Genomic DNA, 20,966 nt, shown 5'->3' with positions numbered 1-20,966 from the left:
TTATATTATGTTTGAGACTCGTGATTGAGGGTTAAATTTTATTATGTGTTTGAACCAAGTTTAAGAGCGAAATGACATTCTTAAGTAATATTGTTTAAAAAAATTTCAACAGAGTCTACTTTATTTATTGATCAATCCACCTGTAATAAACAAACAATACATCTCAAATCAATCAACATATAAAAAGTCAACAGTACATCTCAAATCAATCCACCTGTAATAAATAGTCAATACATCTAATGATAATATTCTACTTAAATGACGAAGGTGTATATTTACTCGGGCCTTTTCCTCTGTTGTCACGGCTAGACCTTCTACGTGGGAACATACCCAAAATTGTCTGAGACAAACTTGGTCAGGAGCGTTCCTTATCGGGACGGGATATATGTGAACTGATACTAGGCCGATCAAGTTGAACACTACTCCTAGGAGGGTCAATAAGCTCTCTCCTCGTGGGGCGCTCTATGTAGGCACTACTCCTAGGAGCAACATCAGCATCATCATCATCATCGTCATCATCGTCATCATCGTCATCATCAGCAGCATCATCATCATCATTTGTCGGAGAGTGCACGATATGGACATCCGAAAAGAATGAATCATGTGTAGTAGGATTCCATGGTAGCCCAACTCTATCTAATGGAGTCACCCAACTAGACTGTGGCGCGTCTGACCAAGTAAGAAACCAACTAGAGGGATCTGGTGCTGGTGGATTTTGCATTTCGGGCTCACCAGCAAAATTGTCGATGAGTGCATCCAAATCTATGTTGTCATCTGAATTAAAATTTTCTTCATTTGCTGCTTGTGATGACCCTGGTGTAATATCCGTTTTTTTTTAATTTAAGGAGTGAATTTTTGTGAATATCTTGTTTAAGATATGGTTTGGTAAGTCTTATTTGATTTATATTGTTTTTGTGGATATGATTTTTACCTAAGCAATATGTAATTGGGATAATTAATTAATCTATGAAATAAAATCCTAATTAACAAAGTAAATCTCCCTCTCTCCCTATCTCTCTCTCGGTTTCTCTCCCTCACCCCCATTACTTTCTCAACCTCTCCCCACTCCCACATAACCGATGCACTTTCTCCCCTCTCAATCTCTCCCCCTCACCATCGCTCTTCTCTCAATCTCTCTCTCACAAGCAATCAATCTCACTCAATCTCGCGGTTGTTAACTTTCGTTGTGAATCGGAGTCGGAGGAGGAAGTAAAACATTCGAACTACGATTGAACTCTCCGGGAAAGGTAACCCAAGACCCTAACTCATGCTAATTTCGAAAACACATGCATATAGGACGAATTTGAGTTGTTTAGATGCTGAATAGGACTTGTGGTTATGTGTTGGTGTTGAGTATGTTTTTAGTTGTGACTGACAGTGGGTTCCGAACTGTTTTTGACGAACCAAATGATCTCCTTTTGGTACGAAATTTTAACTGTATAAACCTTGGTGTGTCTTCTGTGTGGTGTTAAAATTTCAGCTTCATTGGAGGTCGGGTGATTTTATAATGATTTTTGTAAGTAAACTGCTCAGTTCTGCGGGATGTACGTTTCTGGGTGATGTATTTATGTGCAATGGGTGTGAATCTGGGTGTTTTGATATTGTGATGTATGTGGGTGTGTTTGGCCAAGGGATGGCTCGGAGGAATCAGCGTTTGGTTCGAGTGGTTTGTGTGTGTTGGCCGAGAGATTTAGGGTTTGGGCCTAGGGTGGTGTTGTGGAGAGTTTTGGAGGTTTGATCTCATGTTTTCGGGTGTGTTTTGGGATGTAGAATGTGTGTTGTGAATGTCGTATAAGGTTTGAGAATCGTTGGTTGGGGGAAAGTAGGTGTGTGCACGTGACCGAGCCAAGTGCCGAGTCAGGTGCCGAGACAGGTGTCGAGTCAGTGCCGAGACAGGTGCTGAGCCAGGGCCGAGTCAGACGCCGAGACATGTGCCGAGCCAGGTGCCGAGACAGGCGGCCGAGGTACCGAGCCAGACGCCGAGACATGTGCCGAGCCAGGTGCCGAGACATGTGCCCGGCCAGGTGCCGAGACAGGCGGCCGAGGTACCGAGCCAGACGGCCGAGACATCCGGACGAGGTGCCGAGCCAGGACCGAGCCAGGCGGCCGAGACAGCCGGCCGAGGTACCGAGCCAGGCGGCCGAGACAGTCGGCCGAGACACCGAGCCAGGCCGAGACGCCGAGACAGCAACCGAGCCAGGCTCGGCCAGGACCGAGACAGCCGGCCGAGGTACCTAGCCAGGCCGAGACGCCGAGCCTTTTTCCGAACCTTTTCCGAGCCAAGTGAGCCGTTTGTGCTGTAAGGGTATGCCGGGGGTGTGAGAGTTGTGTGTGTGTCGTGTGCGTGTCTTGGGTACGTGGTATGCGTGTCGGGTGCGTGCATGGTGTGTTTCGGACGTGTGTTTCTGTGTGCTTGACTTATAGGATGTTGTAAAGTGTGTGTATGTGTAACGTGCTAGATATTGAAGTCATCCACGTAGAAATCATGCATTGTCGTTTAAACCTCGTCTTCCTGGACTCTAATCGTGTTATTTGTTTATCTTTCAAAAAGGGTGATCTTCTACGAGGAAATTATGGTTGAAGAAGGAAACTATTTAAAAGTTAAGCATTTGAGGTGGGCTTTCCTATCCTACTATACTGTGGGATCTCTTTATTACGGACTTTGTTCCGGAAATGTTTTTATGGAGGTGAACTGTTTGTCTTGCCAACTGTTTTACTTTGAAACCTATCTGAAGTGGTTTACCACATATGTTTAATCGAATTCGGGTCTGTAGGGCTGCGAACCCTCAGGCTAGTGTACACGAGACCGGGAGCCATCTGAGAGCAAGTTGGCCGGTCTAGTTGACCTGGGGTGTGGCCACGCCCCTTGTCACCCGTTGGATCAGATAGTGTATGATGGTGGAAATAAGGGTGGCAATATCTGAAAATGACTGCGCAGTCGAATTTGTGAAATATATTTTAGTGTACTTGGGTTATTTTCTTTACACTCAAAACCCCAAGGTTGCACTGTTATGGTATGACAAACTATGATTTTGGCGTGTGTCCACTGAGTGCATCAAGTACTCAGCCCTGCATGTTGTTTTCTTAATGTGCAGGTTGAGCGGCGATGGGGATGACGGATGTTGAGCAGTTAAGGTCAAAAGGTGTCTCACTTGGTTTCCGGATGGTGTCGTGTCGTCATACTCGACATTATCTACCTCTTGGTCTTTCCGCTGCTTTGTAATCCGATACAATGTTTTTATTTAACTCTGATTACTTTAATTACAGTAATGTCGTCACAGTACAATGTTTTGAAGTGAACTTCCTTCTATTAAATGTTTTGGGTCAAGTATTCTTGTCCTCCCCCTTTCTTCCCCGCTTCTTTATTCCTCCCCTAGTCGCGATCCACCGTGCTTCCTATCCTTAGGAAATGCGGGCGTGACAGAGTGGTATCAGAGCGCGGTTTTCTTTCTGCACTGGATCCAAGAGTCTTTTTCTGTCTTGATCTAGTTTGTATCCCTGGATCAAAATAAATAATTGAGTAAGTTTTCAAAAGTGTCACTGGCTCAACATCCGACTCGTCGCACTCAACCTGAAATGAGGTAATGAAAAATTTTGGATTTTTGGAAAGTGGAGGAAATGGTGATTTTGGTTTTGTTCGAACGTGGAGGAAAAGAGTTGAGTTTTCGAGAAAGTGTGGAATGGTTTTTGAGTGGTGGTTAAATTTCAAAAAGTTTTGGAGAAAATGATTTTTGGAAAGTTCAATTAAATGTTGGTGCATGTAGAAGGGTGCAAATTGATGTGAAAAGTTGGAAATTATTTGAGTTATGAATTGTTGTTTTGTGTCGAATTTATATGAAAGCATGTGGCTGATGTGTGATGATATGATGACGTGAATGTTGAGGTGAGCTTGTTATGTGAGAATGTGTTGGCCTTTTGAATGATTGAATTTAGACGTAAGAGGTTTTCACTAGTGCTTCTTGGACCAATAGTAGATAAGAATTTTTTTTTTTTTTTTTTTTTTTTTTTGGATTTTGAACACCAACTGGTTGGAGTTAGAGTAGCGATACGTCTGCTTATGCACATCTTTCTCTTCTTCGGTTATGCACTCTGTTTTTTTTTTTACGCGAGGCGATTGTTCTTTTCCTAGATGGCGCGTATGATCCGAACCCCGCGACGGAGTGATCGTGATAGACTTAGGGCACAGAGGGTGCTCAGGGAGTATAGAGTGTACCGGAAGAGGGATCACATACCGTTGATCGAGTTCGTAGCACACTTCGACACCCTCTGGAGGGCAGCTCAGGAGTTCGGAGTGACAGAGTATGACGGCATTGAGAAGCTAATAGAGTTGCTCCCTGACAGCTGGAAGGAGTGGGCTAAAAGAACGGCGAGGAGGTACACGTGGCATGAGCCCGTTACCGAAGACATGGTGGGCGACATGGCTGGCTTCCGGAAGGCCGTGTATTGTGCACTGGTAGACTCTCGCGAGGAACAGCCCCCACAGGATGTGCAAGAGAGGATCGTGTATCAGGACAAGTACGTGAGTATGTACGAGGGTGAACAAGGGTTTGAAGATAACTATGAGGAGGAAACCGAAGAGGATCCCGAGGAGGAACCCGAGGTGGCTCCGCAAGGGAACCCCGAGGAGGACGATGACGAAGACCCGGAGGAAGGGCCTATGGATGAGAATGATCGAGTCATAGTTTAGAGATAAGAATAGTTCGATGTCTCTTTAGTTTTTGCTTTTAGTACGATCTGCTCTTGTGAAACAACGTTTAACCTTCTTTCTTTTAATGAGGATTTGGATTTGATTTATATCCTATGTGTTGTATCTTGAACCACACGAAGTTTTTCTTTTTTGAGAAATTTTTTGAGAAGGTGGTAATTGTGCATGATATTTGTAGTAACACTTTATGGATATTGAATCAGAATGCCGCCAAGACGTGGACGCCACCCACGACAAGGACCCAACGCTGAGGCACCACCTCCACCACCGCCTCCACCACCACCTCCACCCCCGCCTCATCAAGAAAGATTCATAGTTACGTTCTCCAGTCAGAATCCCCCTAAATTCGATGGACAGGGAGATCCCTCAAAAGCTGAAGAGTGGATACGCAGCCTCGAGCGTATTTTCAGGGTCATGGAGTGCACGGATAAGGAGCGCATTGCTGGCGCCACCTTTCAACTATCAGGTGCTGCCGATTACTGGTGGGAGACTCGGCAAAGAACTATGAATCATGCACGCCTCGAAGCGCTATCATGGGAGGAGTTTAAAGTGGAGATTGATAACAAATATGTCCCAAAGACGTACAGACGGGCCAAGGTGGTAGAATTCCACACGCTGAGCCAAGGCCGAATGACTGTAACTGAGTACGACCGAGCCCTCGCGCAGATGGCACGATATGCGCCCGAGTTGATGGATACCGACGAGAAGTGGGCGGTGAAGTTCCGGGCCGGGCTCAAAGATGAGATAAAGGCCGCTTTGGCTAGCCAAGGAGAACTCTCCTACTCGGAGATCTTGACTTGTGCACTGGACGTGGAAGATGCACTCCCTAAACCAAGAGTAGTGGCGACAACAAACGCGACACCCCTACAAGCTCAGCCAAGTCATCAAGGGAAGATGAGGTGGGATGGTGATCAAACTCAGTATGGTGGCAAGAGGCCACAACTCATGAGGAACCCACCCTACAATGGCGGGAGACAGAATACCTATCACCCGAGGGCAAACTTTCCGCCGAGGAACCCTCAATGTGGAAGGTGCTTCAAGTACCACACCGGAGAGTGTCGAGACCCCAGGTGTTTCAGCTGTGGTGGAAGTGGCCATTACTTCCGAAGTTGCCCAAATAAGAACATGGGAACGGGAACGAGCCAGAACCAGTTAGGCTTCCGTCCACAATCCCAGGCACTACCTGCACCTCAACCGCAACAACGCCGCCAAGGACTGCCGTCGCAAGCAAGGGCCTACGCCTTGAAGGGGAAACAGCCGGCAAGCGGGCAAGAAACCTTTGGACAAGGAAATTTGGCAGGTATGGGCACACTTCTCAACATGCCTATAGTTGTCTTGTTTGATACGGGTGCATCGCATTCCTTTATATCAACTGCTTGTGTGGATACTTTAAGATTATCTACTGTTAAGATCGAACCCACAATGAGCGGGACCTCACCTGTAGGCGGGACTATAGTTATATCCCGATCTTGTGCGAGTGTGAACTTTGGAATAGGTGAACTCAGTTTATTGGCTCTTAATTTGCAAGTAATGACGATGGGGAGTGTAGACATAATCTTGGGTATGGATTGGTTAGCGGAGAACCACGTTACCCTTCATTGTAGAGAAAGGGAAATTTCGTTTGAAACCCCAGGAAAAGAGCCGACGAGGTTTTACGGAATCTCAATGAACCGACGCAAGTCCATTGTCTCCGCGCTGCAAGCCACTACAATGATGAGGAAGGGATGTCCAGCGTACCTTGTTTATTTGAATGGGGAGGAGAAGAAAGACAGGAAGATAGAAGATGTGGCGATAGTGAGTGAATATCCCGATGTCTTCCCCGATGCATTGCCGGGACCCCCACCCGACAGGCAAGTAGAATTCACGATCGATCTGGAGCCCGGATCGGCACCAATATCCAAAGCACCTTATAGGATGGCGCCAAAAGAGTTGGAGGAGCTTAAGGTGCAACTGCAAGAGCTACTGGAGTTGGGATTTATTAGACCTAGCGTGTCGCCATGGGGAGCACCAGTTTTGTTTGTAAAGAAGAAGGATGGATCGATGAGGATGTGCATCGACTATCGAGAGCTAAACAAACTGACGCTGAAGAACAAGTATCCACTACCAAGGATAGACGACTTGTTTGACCAACTTCGAGGGGCAGGAGTCTTCTCTAAGATGGATTTGAGGTCTGGGTACCATCAGCTGAGGGTTCGGCGAGAAGATGTACCCAAGACGGCTTTTCGAACAAGATATGGTCACTATGAGTTCGTTGTGATGCCTTTTGGACTGACGAACGCCCCGGCAGTGTTCATGGACCTTATGAACCGCGTGTTCCATCCATTTTTGGATCGGTTTGTCCTAGTTTTCATCGACGATGTGCTCATTTACTCAAAGAACGTGGAGGAGCACAAAGAGCACTTGAGAACCGTCCTAGCAACTCTAAGGGACGAGAAACTATATGCCAAGTTCAGTAAATGCGAGTTTTGGCTCAAGGAAGTGAACTTTCTTGGACATATAGTAACCTCAGATGGAATTCGTGTAGACCCGGCCAAGGTGGAAGCTGTGCAGGAATGGAAGTCACCTTCTACACAAAATGAAATTCGAAGCTTTTTAGGACTGGCGGGCTATTATCGAAGGTTCATTGAGGGATTCTCGAAGATAGCAAGGCCAATGACTCAACAACTGAAAAAGGGAGTCAAGATGAATTGGACACCAGAGTGTGAGGCGAGCTTTCAGTTGTTGAAGGAGAAATTGACCACCGCACCAATTCTAGCTGTGCCGGAGTCAGAGACTGACTATGCGGTGTATACAGATGCGTCGAAGGTGGGGCTTGGATGTGTGCTTATGCAGAAGGGGAAAGTGATTGCATATGCATCGAGACAATTGAAGCCCCATGAGCTGAACTATCCGACACATGACTTAGAACTGGCAGCCGTGGTACACGCACTGAAGATCTGGAGACATCATCTCTATGGAGTCCGTTGTGAGATATATACGGACCATAAGAGTCTAAAGTACTTCTTTGAGCAAAAGGAGTTGAACATGCGCCAACGTAGATGGCTCGAGTTGGTGAAGGACTACGATTGTGGTATAAACTACCATCCGGGAAAAGCAAACGTAGTGGCCGATGCTCTTAGTAGGAAGTCTCAATCTCAGCTGGCCACCTTTCTTACTACCGAGGTGAATCTAATCCAAGAGTTCAGTAAGATGCGGTTGGAAGTAGTGAGAATGCCCGAGACGGTGGAAGGAATAGTAGCCACGTTGGTGATGGAACCCGACTTAAGAGCCAGAATTGTGGAAGCTCAGCGGCGAGATACGTTACTAGAGAAGATTCGCTCAGAAGTGAGGACGGGTGAACTCGGAAATTTTCGTGAGGCAGCGGATAATGGTCTCACATACAAGGGAAGGTTGTGTGTGCCTAAGGACGAAGGCCTGAGGAAGGAAATCATGAGAGAAGCACATGAAACCCCATACGCTGCTCATCCAGGAAGCACCAAGATGTATCAAGACATGAAGAGGCAATTTTGGTGGAACGGTATGAAAAAGCATGTTGCAGCATTTGTGGAGAGATGCCTAGCATGTCAACAAGTAAAGGCGCTACACCAACGGCCCTATGGGAGATTGCAACCCCTCGAGATTCCAGAATGGAAGTGGGAACATATTGCAATGGACTTTGTGTCAGGACTGCCAAAATCCCAGCGAGGAAACACTGTGATTTGGGTGATTATAGATCGTCTCACCAAATCTGCTCATTTTGTACCGGTTCGTGCTACCTATGGATCCAACCAGTTGGCTAAGATATATGTGCGGGAGGTTATACGTCTGCATGGAGTACCAGCGACAATTACATCCGATCGCGATGCTAAATTTACTTCTAGATTTTGGACGAGCCTGCAGCGCGAGTTGGGGACTAAGTTGAATTTTAGTACTGCCTTCCACCCACAAACCGATGGGCAGTCAGAGAGAACGATTCAAGCCTTAGAGGATATGCTGCGGGCCGTGGTGCTAGATCGAGGCTGGGGTTGGGAAGAAGTATTGCCATTAGTTGAGTTCGCTTACAATAATAGTTACCAAGCGACTATCAAGATGGCTCCATATGAGGCATTGTATGGAAAGAAGTGTAGATCGCCACTTTATTGGGATGAAGTGGGTGAGAGAAGAATTCTCGGACCAGACTCTGTAGAAGAGATGATAGAGATCGTTCGACAAATCCGTGGGAGAATCAAGGAGGCACAGGATCGACAGAAATCATACGCTGATGTTCGGAGGACCGATCTACAATTCGAATCTGGAGAGAAAGTTTTTCTGAAGGTTGCCCCTTCTAAAGGAATAACTCGTTTTGGAGCGAAAGGAAAGCTGAGACCCCGATTTATCAGACCGTATGAGATTTTGGATAGAGTCGGTGCGGTAGCCTATAGGTTGGCTCTACCACCAAGCCTGGGAAATGTGCACAATGTCTTCCATGTGTCACAATTGAGGAAGTATGTGTTTGACCCCACACACATAGTTCACCAAGAAGAGATGATGATCCTAAATCCCGATCTAAGCTATGAGGAGAAGCCCGAGGCCATTTTGGATCGAAGGGTGCAAGAATTGAGGAATAAGTCAATTGTTTCGGTGAAAGTACGATAGAGGAATCATGGAGTCGAAGAAGCAACGTGGGAATTACAGGATAAGATGAAAGATAAGTACCCAGGTTTGTTTGAGTGATCTAGGAAAATTTCGGGACGAAATTTTTTATTAAGGTGGGAGGAATGTAATATCCGTTTTTTTTTAATTTAAGGAGTGAATTTTTGTGAATATCTTGTTTAAGATATGGTTTGGTAAGTCTTATTTGATTTATATTATTTTTGTGGATATGATTTTTACCTAAGCAATATGTAATTGGGATAATTAATTAATCTATGAAATAAAATCCTAATTAACAAAGTAAATCTCCCTCTCTCCCTATCTCTCTCTCGGTTTCTCTCCCTCACCCCCATTACTTTCTCAACCTCTCCCCACTCCCACATAACCGATGCACTTTCTCCCCTCTCAATCTCTCCCCCTCACCATCGCTCTTCTCTCAATCTCTCTCTCACAAGCAATCAATCTCACTCAATCTCGCGGTTGTTAACTTTCGTTGTGAATCGGAGTCGGAGGAGGAAGTAAAACGTTCGAACTACGATTGAACTCTCCGGGAAAGGTAACCCAAGACCCTAACTCATGCTAATTTCGAAAACACATGCATATAGGACGAATTTGAGTTGTTTAGATGCTGAATAGGACTTGTGGTTATGTGTTGGTGTTGAGTATGTTTTTGGTTGTGACTGACAGTGGGTTCCGAACTGTTTTTGACGAAACAAATGATCTCCTTTTGGTACGAAATTTTAACTGTATAAACCTTGGTGTGTCTTCTGTGTGGTGTTAAAATTTCAGCTTCATTGGAGGTCGGGTGATTTTATAATGATTTTTGTAAGTAAACTGCTCAGTTCTGCGGGACGTACGTTTCTGGGTGATGTATTTATGTGCAATGGGTGTGAATCTGGGTGTTTTGATATTGTGATGTATGTGGGTGTGTTTGGCCAAGGGATGGCTCGGAGGAATCAGCGTTTGGTTCGAGTGGTTTGTGTGTGTTGGCCGAGAGATTTAGGGTTTGGGCCTAGGGTGGTGTTGTGGAGAGTTTTGGAGGTTTGATCTCATGTTTTCGGGTGTGTTTTGGGATGTAGAATGTGTGTTGTGAATGTCGTATAAGGTTTGAGAATCGTTGGTTGGGGGAAAGTAGGTGTGTGCACGTGACCGAGCCAGGTGCCGAGTCAGGTGCCGAGACAGGTGTCGAGTCAGTGCCGAGACAGGTGCTGAGCCAGGGCCGAGTCAGACGCCGAGACATGTGCCGAGCCAGGTGCCGAGACAGGCGGCCGAGGTACCGAGCCAGACGCCGAGACATGTGCCGAGCCAGGTGCCGAGACATGTGCCCGGCCAGGTGCCGAGACAGGCGGCCGAGGTACCGAGCCAGACGGCCGAGACATCCGGACGAGGTGCCGAGCCAGGACCGAGCCAGGCGGCCGAGACAGCCGGCCGAGGTACCGAGCCAGGCGGCCGAGACAGTCGGCCGAGACACCGAGCCAGGCCGAGACGCCGAGACAGCAACCGAGCCAGGCTCGGCCAGGACCGAGACAGCCGGCCGAGGTACCAAGCCAGGCCGAGACGCCGAGCCTTTTTCCGAACCTTTTCCGAGCCAAGTGAGCCGTTTGTGCTGTAAGGGTATGCCGGGGGTGTGAGAGTTGTGTGTGTGTCGTGTGCGAGTCGTGTGCGTGTCTTGGGTACGTGGTATGCGTGTCGGTGCGTGCATGGTGTGTTTCGGACGTGTGTTTCTGTGTGCTTGACTTATAGGATGTTGTAAAGTGTGTGTATGTGTAACGTGCTAGATATTGAAGTCATCCACGTAGAAATCATGCATTGTCGTTTAAACCTCGTCTTCCTGGACTCTAATCGTGTTATTTGTTTATCTTTCAAAAAGGGTGATCTTCTACGAGGAAATTGTGGTTGAAGAAGGAAACTATTTAAAAGTTAAGCATTTGAGGTGGGCTTTCCTATCCTACTATACTGTGGGATCTCTTTATTACGGACTTTGTTCCGGAAATGTTTTTATGGAGGTGAACTGTTTGTCTTGCCAACTGTTTTACTTTGAAACCTATCTGAAGTGGTTTACCACATATGTTTAATCGAATTCGGGTCTGTAGGGCTGCGAACCCTCAGGCTAGTGTACACGAGACCGGGAGCCATCTGAGAGCAAGTTGGCCGGTCTAGTTGACCTGGGGTGTGGCCACGCCCCTTGTCACCCGTTGGATCAGATAGTGTATGATGGTGGAAATAAGGGTGGCAATATCTGAAAATGACTGCGCAGTCGAATTTGTGAAATATATTTTAGTGTACTTGGGTTATTTTCTTTACACTCAAAACCCCAAGGTTGCACTGTTATGGCATGACAAACTATGATTTTGGCGTGTGTCCACTGAGTGCATCAAGTACTCAGCCCTGCATGTTGTTTTCTTAATGTGCAGGTTGAGCGGCGATGGGGATGACGGATGTTGAGCAGTTAAGGTCAAAAGGTGTCTCACTTGGTTTCCGGATGGTGTCGTGTCGTCATACTCGACATTATCTACCTCTTGGTCTTTCCGCTGCTTTGTAATCCGATACAATGTTTTTATTTAACTCTGATTACTTTAATTACAGTAATGTCGTCACAGTACAATGTTTTGAAGTGAACTTCCTTCTATTAAATGTTTTGGGTCAAGTATTCTTGTCCTCCCCCTTTCTTCCCCGCTTCTTTATTCCTCCCCTAGTCGCGATCCACCGTGCTTCCTATCCTTAGGAAATGCGGGCGTGACACCTGGCATGTCTTGGGACATTCTGAAATGCCGTGAATAACCATGCCCGCCTGTTCGGATACCTCTCTGACCAATACCGCGAGCTCTTCGGATAAACCCTCGGGACATATCCACATCAGTGCGCTGTGTGGAAGGTATGACCGTGCGTTCACTCTCACCGCACTCGGTGAGGCAGTTAAGAGCAAGATTGTTAATCTCATGCAACAATCCTACGGCGTCTGTTGGGTCAAAACCGCGCGACATATGAAATACACGTGCCAATGTCTCCGCCTGTAACAAATAAAACGTGCATATTTAATAACACACATACTTTTAAAATGAAACAACAACTATACAAATACAATACTTACTTGGAGTGTAGATGATGATGCAACAGTGTTCATCCCTACTTCTGGAAGCCTACCCGGCTGCGTGATATATGTTATGGTAATTTTAAAATACCACTCCATGTATTGTCGAGTTCTCATCACCTGCACGTGGTCTGCGAGAGGCTCCATGTAATCATTAGTAACGAACTCCGACCTTCTCTCCCAATGTTGGATGTAGGCCTTGTTCTGCACAGCCCAGTTCGTCTTAGCCTTTCCACGACGATTGGTTTTGAAGTGAGTTTCATTGAAACCCCAATCACGCAATTCCGGGATGAAGGGCGTGCCGCCAAATTGTCTAACCACGCGCTCAGGCTCATGTGCTTCGACAATAGCCCAACAAACCATGTACGTCACAGATCTCCAACTGTTGTTCATATCGAGGCAGGAGTCTGGTAATTGACGGTCCACGTAGGGCATCCAAATAAACTACAATAACAAGTTTACATTAAAATTACCCAAATATATATTAAGCATTTTCCACGACGATTGGTTTTGAAGTGAGTTTCATTGAAACCCCAATCACGCAATTCTGGGATGAAGGGCGTGCCGCCAAATTGTCTAACCACGCGCTCAGGCTCATGTGCTTCGACAATAGCCCAACAAACCATGTACGTCACAGATCTCCAACTGTTGTTCATATCGAGGCAGGAGTCTGGTAATTGACGGTCCACGTAGGGCATCCAAATAAACTACAATAACAAGTTTACATTAAAATTACCCAAATATATATTAAACATTAAACATTATTCATTTTACCTGGCTATTTTGGAGCAATGACAACAGTTCACGATAATGTCGAACAGAATGTTTAGGGGCTCTGTTTATCATATAGGAGTCAGTCCACCTACAATAACAAAAGTTGTCAATTAAATATGTTGTCATTAAATACACAAAAGAGATGAAACAACAAACTTACATTAATGCACATGGAGTGTTGTTTGTATGTATACGTGCCGCTACAAAATCCGGTCTCAAAGTGGGCATTCTCTCCCACGCCCAAAGCTGTAGGAGCACTGTTGGACCTCCAATGTCTGTCCGTTTGCCCATAGACGCCTCACAGAGATTATGGTATAATGTACCAAGTGCAGCACTCGCCCAACTAATCATAGATGCAGCCTCTACGTCTCGAATTTGGGTCAACCACATGAGAGGTATCTTACACCCTGAGCCGTCGGGTAAGATCAACCCTCCCAATAGCACAAGCACAATCATACGTGCCCGTTGAATGTAGGCTTCGTCTTCGAGACCATCTCCTAACGGTTCAATCGTCATCCTATGTATTAGCGCGGATGCCAAGATACCGTTTTCCTTCATCTCGCTTTGAAGGGGATAGAAGCCCAAGAGCTCTTCACATAAACCCCTCCACCCAGTTTCACAAAACCCATTTCCTGTGATGGGTACTCCATCTACACGTAAAGCCCATAATACTTGAACGTCTTGTAATGTAATGGTAGTTTCCCCTACGGGAAGATGGAATGTATGTGTCTCTGGCCTCCAACGCTCAACCAAAGCTGTGATCAACGCATGATCTACATCCAAAGCCTTACCACAGAAAAGAACTCCACCTAAACCAAATCTACAAACATAATCAATCTACAAACATAATGTTTTGCTGATAATGCAAAACAGAAGGATCTTCTGGTCCATATCGCGACATCCTGGGAAATCGATAATCATCACAGACGCGTGATTGATTATGTTTGTAGATTTGGTTTAGGTGGAGTTCTTTTCTGTGGTAAGGCTTTGGATGTAGATCATGCGTTGATCACAGCTTTGGTTGAGCGTTGGAGGCCAGAGACACATACATTCCATCTTCCCGTAGGGGAAACTACCATTACATTACAAGACGTTCAAGTATTATGGGCTTTACGTGTAGATGGAGTACCCATCACAGGAAATGGGTTTTGTGAAACTGGGTGGAGGGGTTTATGTGAAGAGCTCTTGGGCTTCTATCCCCTTCAAAGCGAGATGAAGGAAAACGGTATCTTGGCATCCGCGCTAATACATAGGATGACGATTGAACCGTTAGGAGATGGTCTCGAAGACGAAGCCTACATTCAACGGGCACGTATGATTGTGCTTGTGCTATTGGGAGGGTTGATCTTACCCGACGGCTCAGGGTGTAAGATACCTCTCATGTGGTTGACCCAAATTCGAGACGTAGAGGCTGCATCTATGATTAGTTGGGCGAGTGCTGCACTTGGTACATTATACCATAATCTCTGTGAGGCGTCTATGGGCAAACGGACAGACATTGGAGGTCCAACAGTGCTCCTACAGCTTTGGGCGTGGGAGAGAATGCCCACTTTGAGACCGGATTTTGTAGCGGCACGTATACATACAAACAACACTCCATGTGCATTAATGTAAGTTTGTTGTTTCATCTCTTTTGTGTATTTAATGACAACATATTTAATTGACAACTTTTGTTATTGTAGGTGGACTGACTCCTATATGATAAACAGAGCCCCTAAACATTCTGTTCGACATTATCGTGAACTGTTGTCATTGCTCCAAAATAGCCAGGTAAAATGAATAATGTTTAATGTTTAATATATATTTGGGTAATTTTAATGTAAACTTGTTATTGTAGTTTATTTGGATGCCCTACGTGGACCGTCAATTACCAGACTCCTGCCTCGATATGAACAACAGTTGGAGATCTGTGACGTACATGGTTTGTTGGGCTATTGTCGAAGCACATGAGCCTGAGCGCGTGGTTAGACAATTTGGCGGCACGCCCTTCATCCCGGAATTGCGTGATTGGGGTTTCAATGAAACTCACTTCAAAACCAATCGTCGTGGAAAGGCTAAGACGAACTGGGCTGTGCAGAACAAGGCCTACATCCAACATTGGGAGAGAAGGTCGGAGTTCGTTACTAATGATTACATGGAGCCTCTCGCAGACCACGTGCAGGTGATGAGAACTCGACAATACATGGAGTGGTATTTTAAAATTACCATAACATATATCACGCAGCCGGGTAGGCTTCCAGAAGTAGGGATGAACACTGTTGCATCATCATCTACACTCCAAGTAAGTATTGTATTTGTATAGTTGTTGTTTCATTTTAAAAGTATGTATGTTATTAAATATGCACGTTTTATTTGTTACAGGCGGAGACATTGGCACGTGTATTTCATATGTCGCGCGGTTTTGACCCAACAGATGCCGTAGGATTGTTGCATGAGATTAACAGTCTTGCTCTTAACTGCCTCACCGAGTGCGGTGAGAGTGAACGCACGGTCATACCTTCCACACATCGCACTGATGTGGATATGTCCCGGGGGTTTATCCGAAGAGCTCACGGTATTGGTCAGAGAGGTATCCGAACAGGCGGGCATGGTTATTCACGGCATTTCAGAATGTCCCAAGACATGCCAGGGTCATCACAAGCAGCAAATGAAGAAAATTTTAATTCAGATGACAACATAGATTTGGATGCACTCATCGACAATTTTACTGGTGAGCCCGAAATGCAAAATCCACCAGCACCAGATCCCTCTAGTTGGTTTCCTACTTGGTCAGACGCGCCACAGTCTAGTTGGGTGACTCCATTAGATAGAGTTGGGCTACCATGGAATCCTACTACATAGGATTCATTCTTTTCGGATGTCCATATCGTGCACTCTCCGACAAATGCTGATGATGACGCTGCTGATGATGACGATGATGACGATGATGATGATGATGATGATGATGATGATGATGCTGATGTTGCTCCTAGGAGTAGTGCCTACATAGAGCGCCCCACGAGGAGAGAGCATATTGACCCTCCTAGGAGTGTTCAACTTGATCGGCCTAGTAGCAGTTCACATATATCCCGTCCCGATAAGGAACGCTCCAGTCCAAGTTTGTCTCAGACAATTTTGGGTATGTTCCCACGTAGAAGGTCTAGCCGTGACAACAGAGGAAAAGGCCCGAGTAAATATACACCTTCGTCATTTAAGTAGAATATTATCATTAGATGTATTGACTATTTATTACAGGTGGATTGATTTGAGATGTACTGTTGACTTTTTATATGTTGATTGATTTGAGATGTATTGTTTGTTTATTACAGGTGGATTGATCAATAAATAAAGTAGACTCTGTCGAAATTTGTTTAAACAATATTACTTAAGAATGTCATTTCGGTCTTAAACTTGGTTCAAACACATAATAAAATTCAACCCTCAATCACGAGTCTCAAACATAATATAACTACACAACACGTCCTAAAGTGCACTTTCTTATATTATGGCCGGTCTCTCCACAAAGGCGGCATCGAGGAGGAGCTCTTGGCGCATCTTCTTCGCGCTTATCCATTTGGTTGTGTATCCTGCTTCTGTTGTACCGCCCACGTGAACGAGGAAGTAGCCGTGCTGGTGAACATTCCAGTGTCCAGTCAGGTTCATACCAATAATCTTGGTGTCTCAGTGGACGGAACGCATCTGCATAAAAGTGCAATTGTAAGACATGAAAAAAATGTAAGAATAAAAAGTATCTAAACAACATACCTGCGTACTGGTGAATCCAAACATCTGTGTGGTATTGTGTATCAACATGACTAAAGATGTCATCACTGCGTTCTCTCAGCACCGCAACAGCGTGAGAGCAAGGCATTCTCCAGGTCTGCCACTTTCCACATGAGCATCTCTTTCACGGTAATCCACAACATGTATATTATGGCCTCTACCCGGACCTCTGTGATAGGTTAGCACATCATAAGTTCCACGTGCTATGCTTGTAGTCCTAACATGATGACGTCTCCCTCGACGGTCATTCTTCTGAAATAACTCCCAAGCCCACGGTGTCAAAGGCGTCTAACATTGTTTGGCTAGAGTCGTTCGGTTAACAAACCAGTTGATGGTCCGCCAGAATGTAATATCAATGATAGCTCTAATTGGGAGTTCCCTCGCAGCTAACAACACATTATTATAACACTCGGCCATGTTAGTAGATGTCTCACCCCATCGACGAAATTCATCGTGTGCCATAGTCCACTGCGATCTATCTATGGTAGTTTCGAGGTACCTCAGAGCTTCTGGACTCACCTTTTCTAATTCACGCCTTGCAGTCCAATATCTCCGCTCCTCAATTACTTCACCCATTATCCATACCCATTTCTTCACTCCGGGGCCTTTGTGTCTTTGTAACACATTCGATCTAACGTGAATTAAACAGAATCGATGATAACCAACTGGGGCCTCTTTCCACATATCAGCCTTCATGGCATTTATAATGCATTGATGTCTGTCACTTATTATGCACACTTCCTGGTCATTCTTTATAATATGCACTCTCACAAGATTCAAAAACCAACTCCAACTCTCGTTTGTTTCTTCATCAACAATAGCAAAAGCAACATGCAAACAGTTCTTATTTGCATCGTAACCTACTGCAGCAAGTAATTTACCTTTCAATCTTCCACGCAGGTGAGTCCCATCAACTGATAAGACCGGCTTTGCTACTTGGAATGCCTCTATTGCTGGCCCAAATGCCCAAAATACGTAGCGGAACGCCTTTGTATTACCTTGACTCAGTACAGGGTCATGCAACCACTCAACGATTGTCCCCGGATTTTGAGTTTGCAACTCAGTCAGGTAGCTGGGGAGTTGTCTGAAGGATCCCTCCCACCCACCATATACAAGCTCAATAGCTTTTCTGCGAGAGTACCATGCTTTCTTGTAGCTGATTTTCACGTGAAAATTATCTTGGATATATGTACGTACTACAGAAGGCTTGAATCCAACATCGTTTTCAATTTGGCTTCGAATACAGAGAGCAATCATGGATGATGTAAGATTAACATGTTCACTTGGATCGTGATCTCCCATACAGCAATGTCGATCAACCCATGAGTTGATAGACCAGCTACCATCACGTTTCTTAAACGTTGCTTTAACCTCCCAATTACATGGGTAGCGTTGCCCAAGGTCCCTGCCTCTTCTTTTCGGACCAAATGGGTCCCTACAAACTGGTAATGATCGAAAAAGTAACCTCGGATTATCCTCATCAATACCACATATCTTCTTCAACCAATCCATGGTCTTCTGAAAAGTAACCTCGGCTGCCTTCACATGGTAATGATCGAAAAAATGGTAACCCTTCAGGCACATAGTTGGGAACAGGTTGCTCCCCACGAACAAATGGTTGTACATAATTTTCAACCATCATATCAAGTGTCTCATCGTCTGTAGAATCTTCACATGATTCTGCACTATAATCAAGATCACTTGGTTGAGAACCATCGGAACCATCACAATCAGAGCCATCTGCACCATCAACATTATCTGCACCATCACAATTATCAGAACCATCTGAACCATCACAATTATCAGAACCATCTGAACCATCATAACCATCACATGTCACATTTGGTACATCTAGTGGTTCATCAACCTCCCTCCCAGATGTGTTGAATTCAAAGTTATGATATTCATCATCCCTCCTAGATGTCCCGACATCAAAACTAGGATAACCATCTCTCCTAGACGTTCCAACATCATGATGAGTGATAGGTGGTTCAAATTGCAACGCAGTGGTAACAAGAGTATATTCAATAAAAAGTTCAATTTGACTTGGATTTTCAGCAAACATATACTCCAACAAATTAGCATCCACTGGTGTAGCTATATAATTCACCACTCCACTAAAAACCACAAGATGCCTCCATGTTAAATCAATCGTATGTGCATCCAACTCAATTCCAATTTTTTCACATATCATTGAAACAAGTTGATAATAAGATATCTTTTCATTCAATATAATAAATGATTTTGCACGAGGGGGATCATAAGCAACACCCAAACCTGGGAGCTGAATAATTTTCCCATCCCAATATAAACTCACAAACACCATTAAACCTGCAAAATAAGTACGACATAACATCATATACTATAAATTCAACATACTTAAATAAATATTGAACAATATTAAAACCGAAAATTCAATACCAAGTTCAATGCCATAAACCATAAATCTATACCTAACTAACATATAGCAATGATAATTGAAATTAATAGTCAAAAATTACCTAACACCACTTCAAATAGGAATTAGAGCATCAAAATATCGGATTCACTTCGATTTTCGCCGGCTAGAGACGTTAGCCGTCGCTGAGTGCGAGAGAATGAGCGAGCCGGAAGTGAATTCGCGAGTGGAAAGTGAGGTCTCTGCCGTCTGGGCTCGAATTTGTGTCCAACGTAACACGCGAAAGCCTGTCGCGTGTTTAATGTAACACGCGATTTCCTGATGCGTGTTATGTATACACGCGATAGCTTGATGCGTGTTTAATTAAAACACGCGAGACCTTCTCGCGTCTATACTATGGCTGGAATCTTTTTTTTTCAGAGTCCAAATGGCGGATACAATTTGCCATGACGTCCATTCATAGAATTTACCCCTAAATTATACCAATAAAAACGAAAATAAGGGTTGAAAGTTACCTAACAACACTTCAAATTGGAATGGGAAAGCTAACTATCGGATTAGGCTTCGAATTTCCCTGGTTGGGCAGAATTTTCGCCGGTTTTCGTCTCCTCTTCGTCTCCTCTTCGCGTAATGCGTATGTTCTGCCGTCTGGAGTGAATTTGTGAAGCAAGGGAGACACGCGAGAGCGTGTCGCGTGTTTAAAGTGTTTACTTTAAACACGCGAGAGGAAGACGCGTCTTTCTTTTAATACACGCGAGAGGAATATGCGTGTTTCACTTTAAACACGCATTAGGGTGATGCGTCTATACTTTTAAACCACGCGAGAGCTTCTCACGTCTATACCATGGCTGGAATCTTGTTTTTTCAGGGTCCAAATGGCGGATATATTTTGCCATAACGTCTCTTCTTGGAATTTTGCCATCCTCTGTGGCGCTCCATCCGCTCTCTTTCGTCCCATCCTCCTCCTCAACATGCCTCTTCTCCCGATCCTTGAGAAACTTAGTGTAAGAATTCTGATCGCCGCCCTTCTTCTCTCCAATGTGCTTGGCTTTGGCGATCACAGTCTCCACCTTGTATCTCCCCTTGAAACCCTCAGATATGGCTTCCCACCGCCCCGGCTTCCCCACCGGGTGCTTCCCCATCAGCTTCTTCAACATCTCGTCGTCGGCCTCGCCCCACTCCTCCGGCTTGGCCTCAACCACCGCCTCAATTGACGATCTGCTGGATCGCCGCTTGGGCAGATCGAAACGAGATAAATCGATCGCATTCGAATTCCCCTCGGTTTCTTCCGATGCTTTCCTGGTTGATTTGACTGATTTTCTGCTGGGCTTTTCGGTAAATTCAATCTGGGCGGCGGGGATTTCCTCCAGCTGCGGGCCGACGCCGACGCGTATGTCGCCGGCGGTGAGAGAGGGGGGCGCGAAGGGGCCGATTAGAAGGGATAGGGAGAGCCATAAGAGGAGGGGTTCGAAATTGAAGTAAATTAGCGCGAGGCAGAAGAGGAGCAGAGAGAGAGAAAGGGAAATGAAAAGGGTGGGCTTATGGAGAGAAGAGAGAGAGGGAGGAGGAACTGTGAAGAGATCCATCAGCAGGAATGGGGAGATGCTTGGATTGGAACATGAACC

At 45.3% G+C, this 20,966-nt stretch overlaps 2 protein-coding genes across 2 annotated transcripts; both read right to left on the bottom strand.

The window, feature by feature from the left end:
• Positions 1 to 16,629: 16,629 nt before the first annotated feature.
• On the bottom strand, positions 16,630 to 17,031 carry LOC121749361. Its single transcript, XM_042143936.1, has 2 exons — positions 16,926 to 17,031; positions 16,630 to 16,859 (listed from the first exon to the last, which is right to left on the bottom strand). Exons 1-2 carry the CDS (start codon positions 17,029 to 17,031, stop codon positions 16,630 to 16,632), a joined length of 336 nt encoding a protein of 111 aa, XP_041999870.1.
• A 3,113-nt stretch (positions 17,032 to 20,144) lies between these two features.
• Positions 20,145 to 20,927, bottom strand: LOC121749360 (transcription factor MAMYB-like). The gene has a single exon (XM_042143935.1). The coding sequence runs from the start codon at positions 20,925 to 20,927 to the stop codon at positions 20,145 to 20,147; it is 783 nt and encodes a 260-aa protein (XP_041999869.1).
• Positions 20,928 to 20,966: the final 39 nt, after the last annotated feature.

Source organism: Salvia splendens, chromosome 9 (genome assembly GCF_004379255.2).
Source record: "Salvia splendens isolate huo1 chromosome 9, SspV2, whole genome shotgun sequence".
NCBI lineage: Eukaryota > Viridiplantae > Streptophyta > Magnoliopsida > Lamiales > Lamiaceae > Salvia > Salvia splendens.
The sequence above is the reverse complement of the archived record's forward strand: the minus strand, read 5'-3'. Positions and strand labels throughout refer to the sequence as shown.

Excerpts from the sequence above, each read along its gene's own strand:
- LOC121749361 (XM_042143936.1), bottom strand. The coding sequence starts at position 17,031 with ATGCCTTGCTCTCACGCTGTTGCGGTGCTGAGAGAACGCAGTGATGAC. Across the intron at positions 16,860-16,925 it reads TTGGATTCACCAGTACGCAG|ATGCGTTCCGTCCACTGAGA; the intron begins GTATGTTGTTTA and ends ACTTTTATGCAG.
- LOC121749360 (XM_042143935.1), bottom strand. The coding sequence starts at position 20,927 with ATGGATCTCTTCACAGTTCCTCCTCCCTCTCTCTCTTCTCTCCATAAG.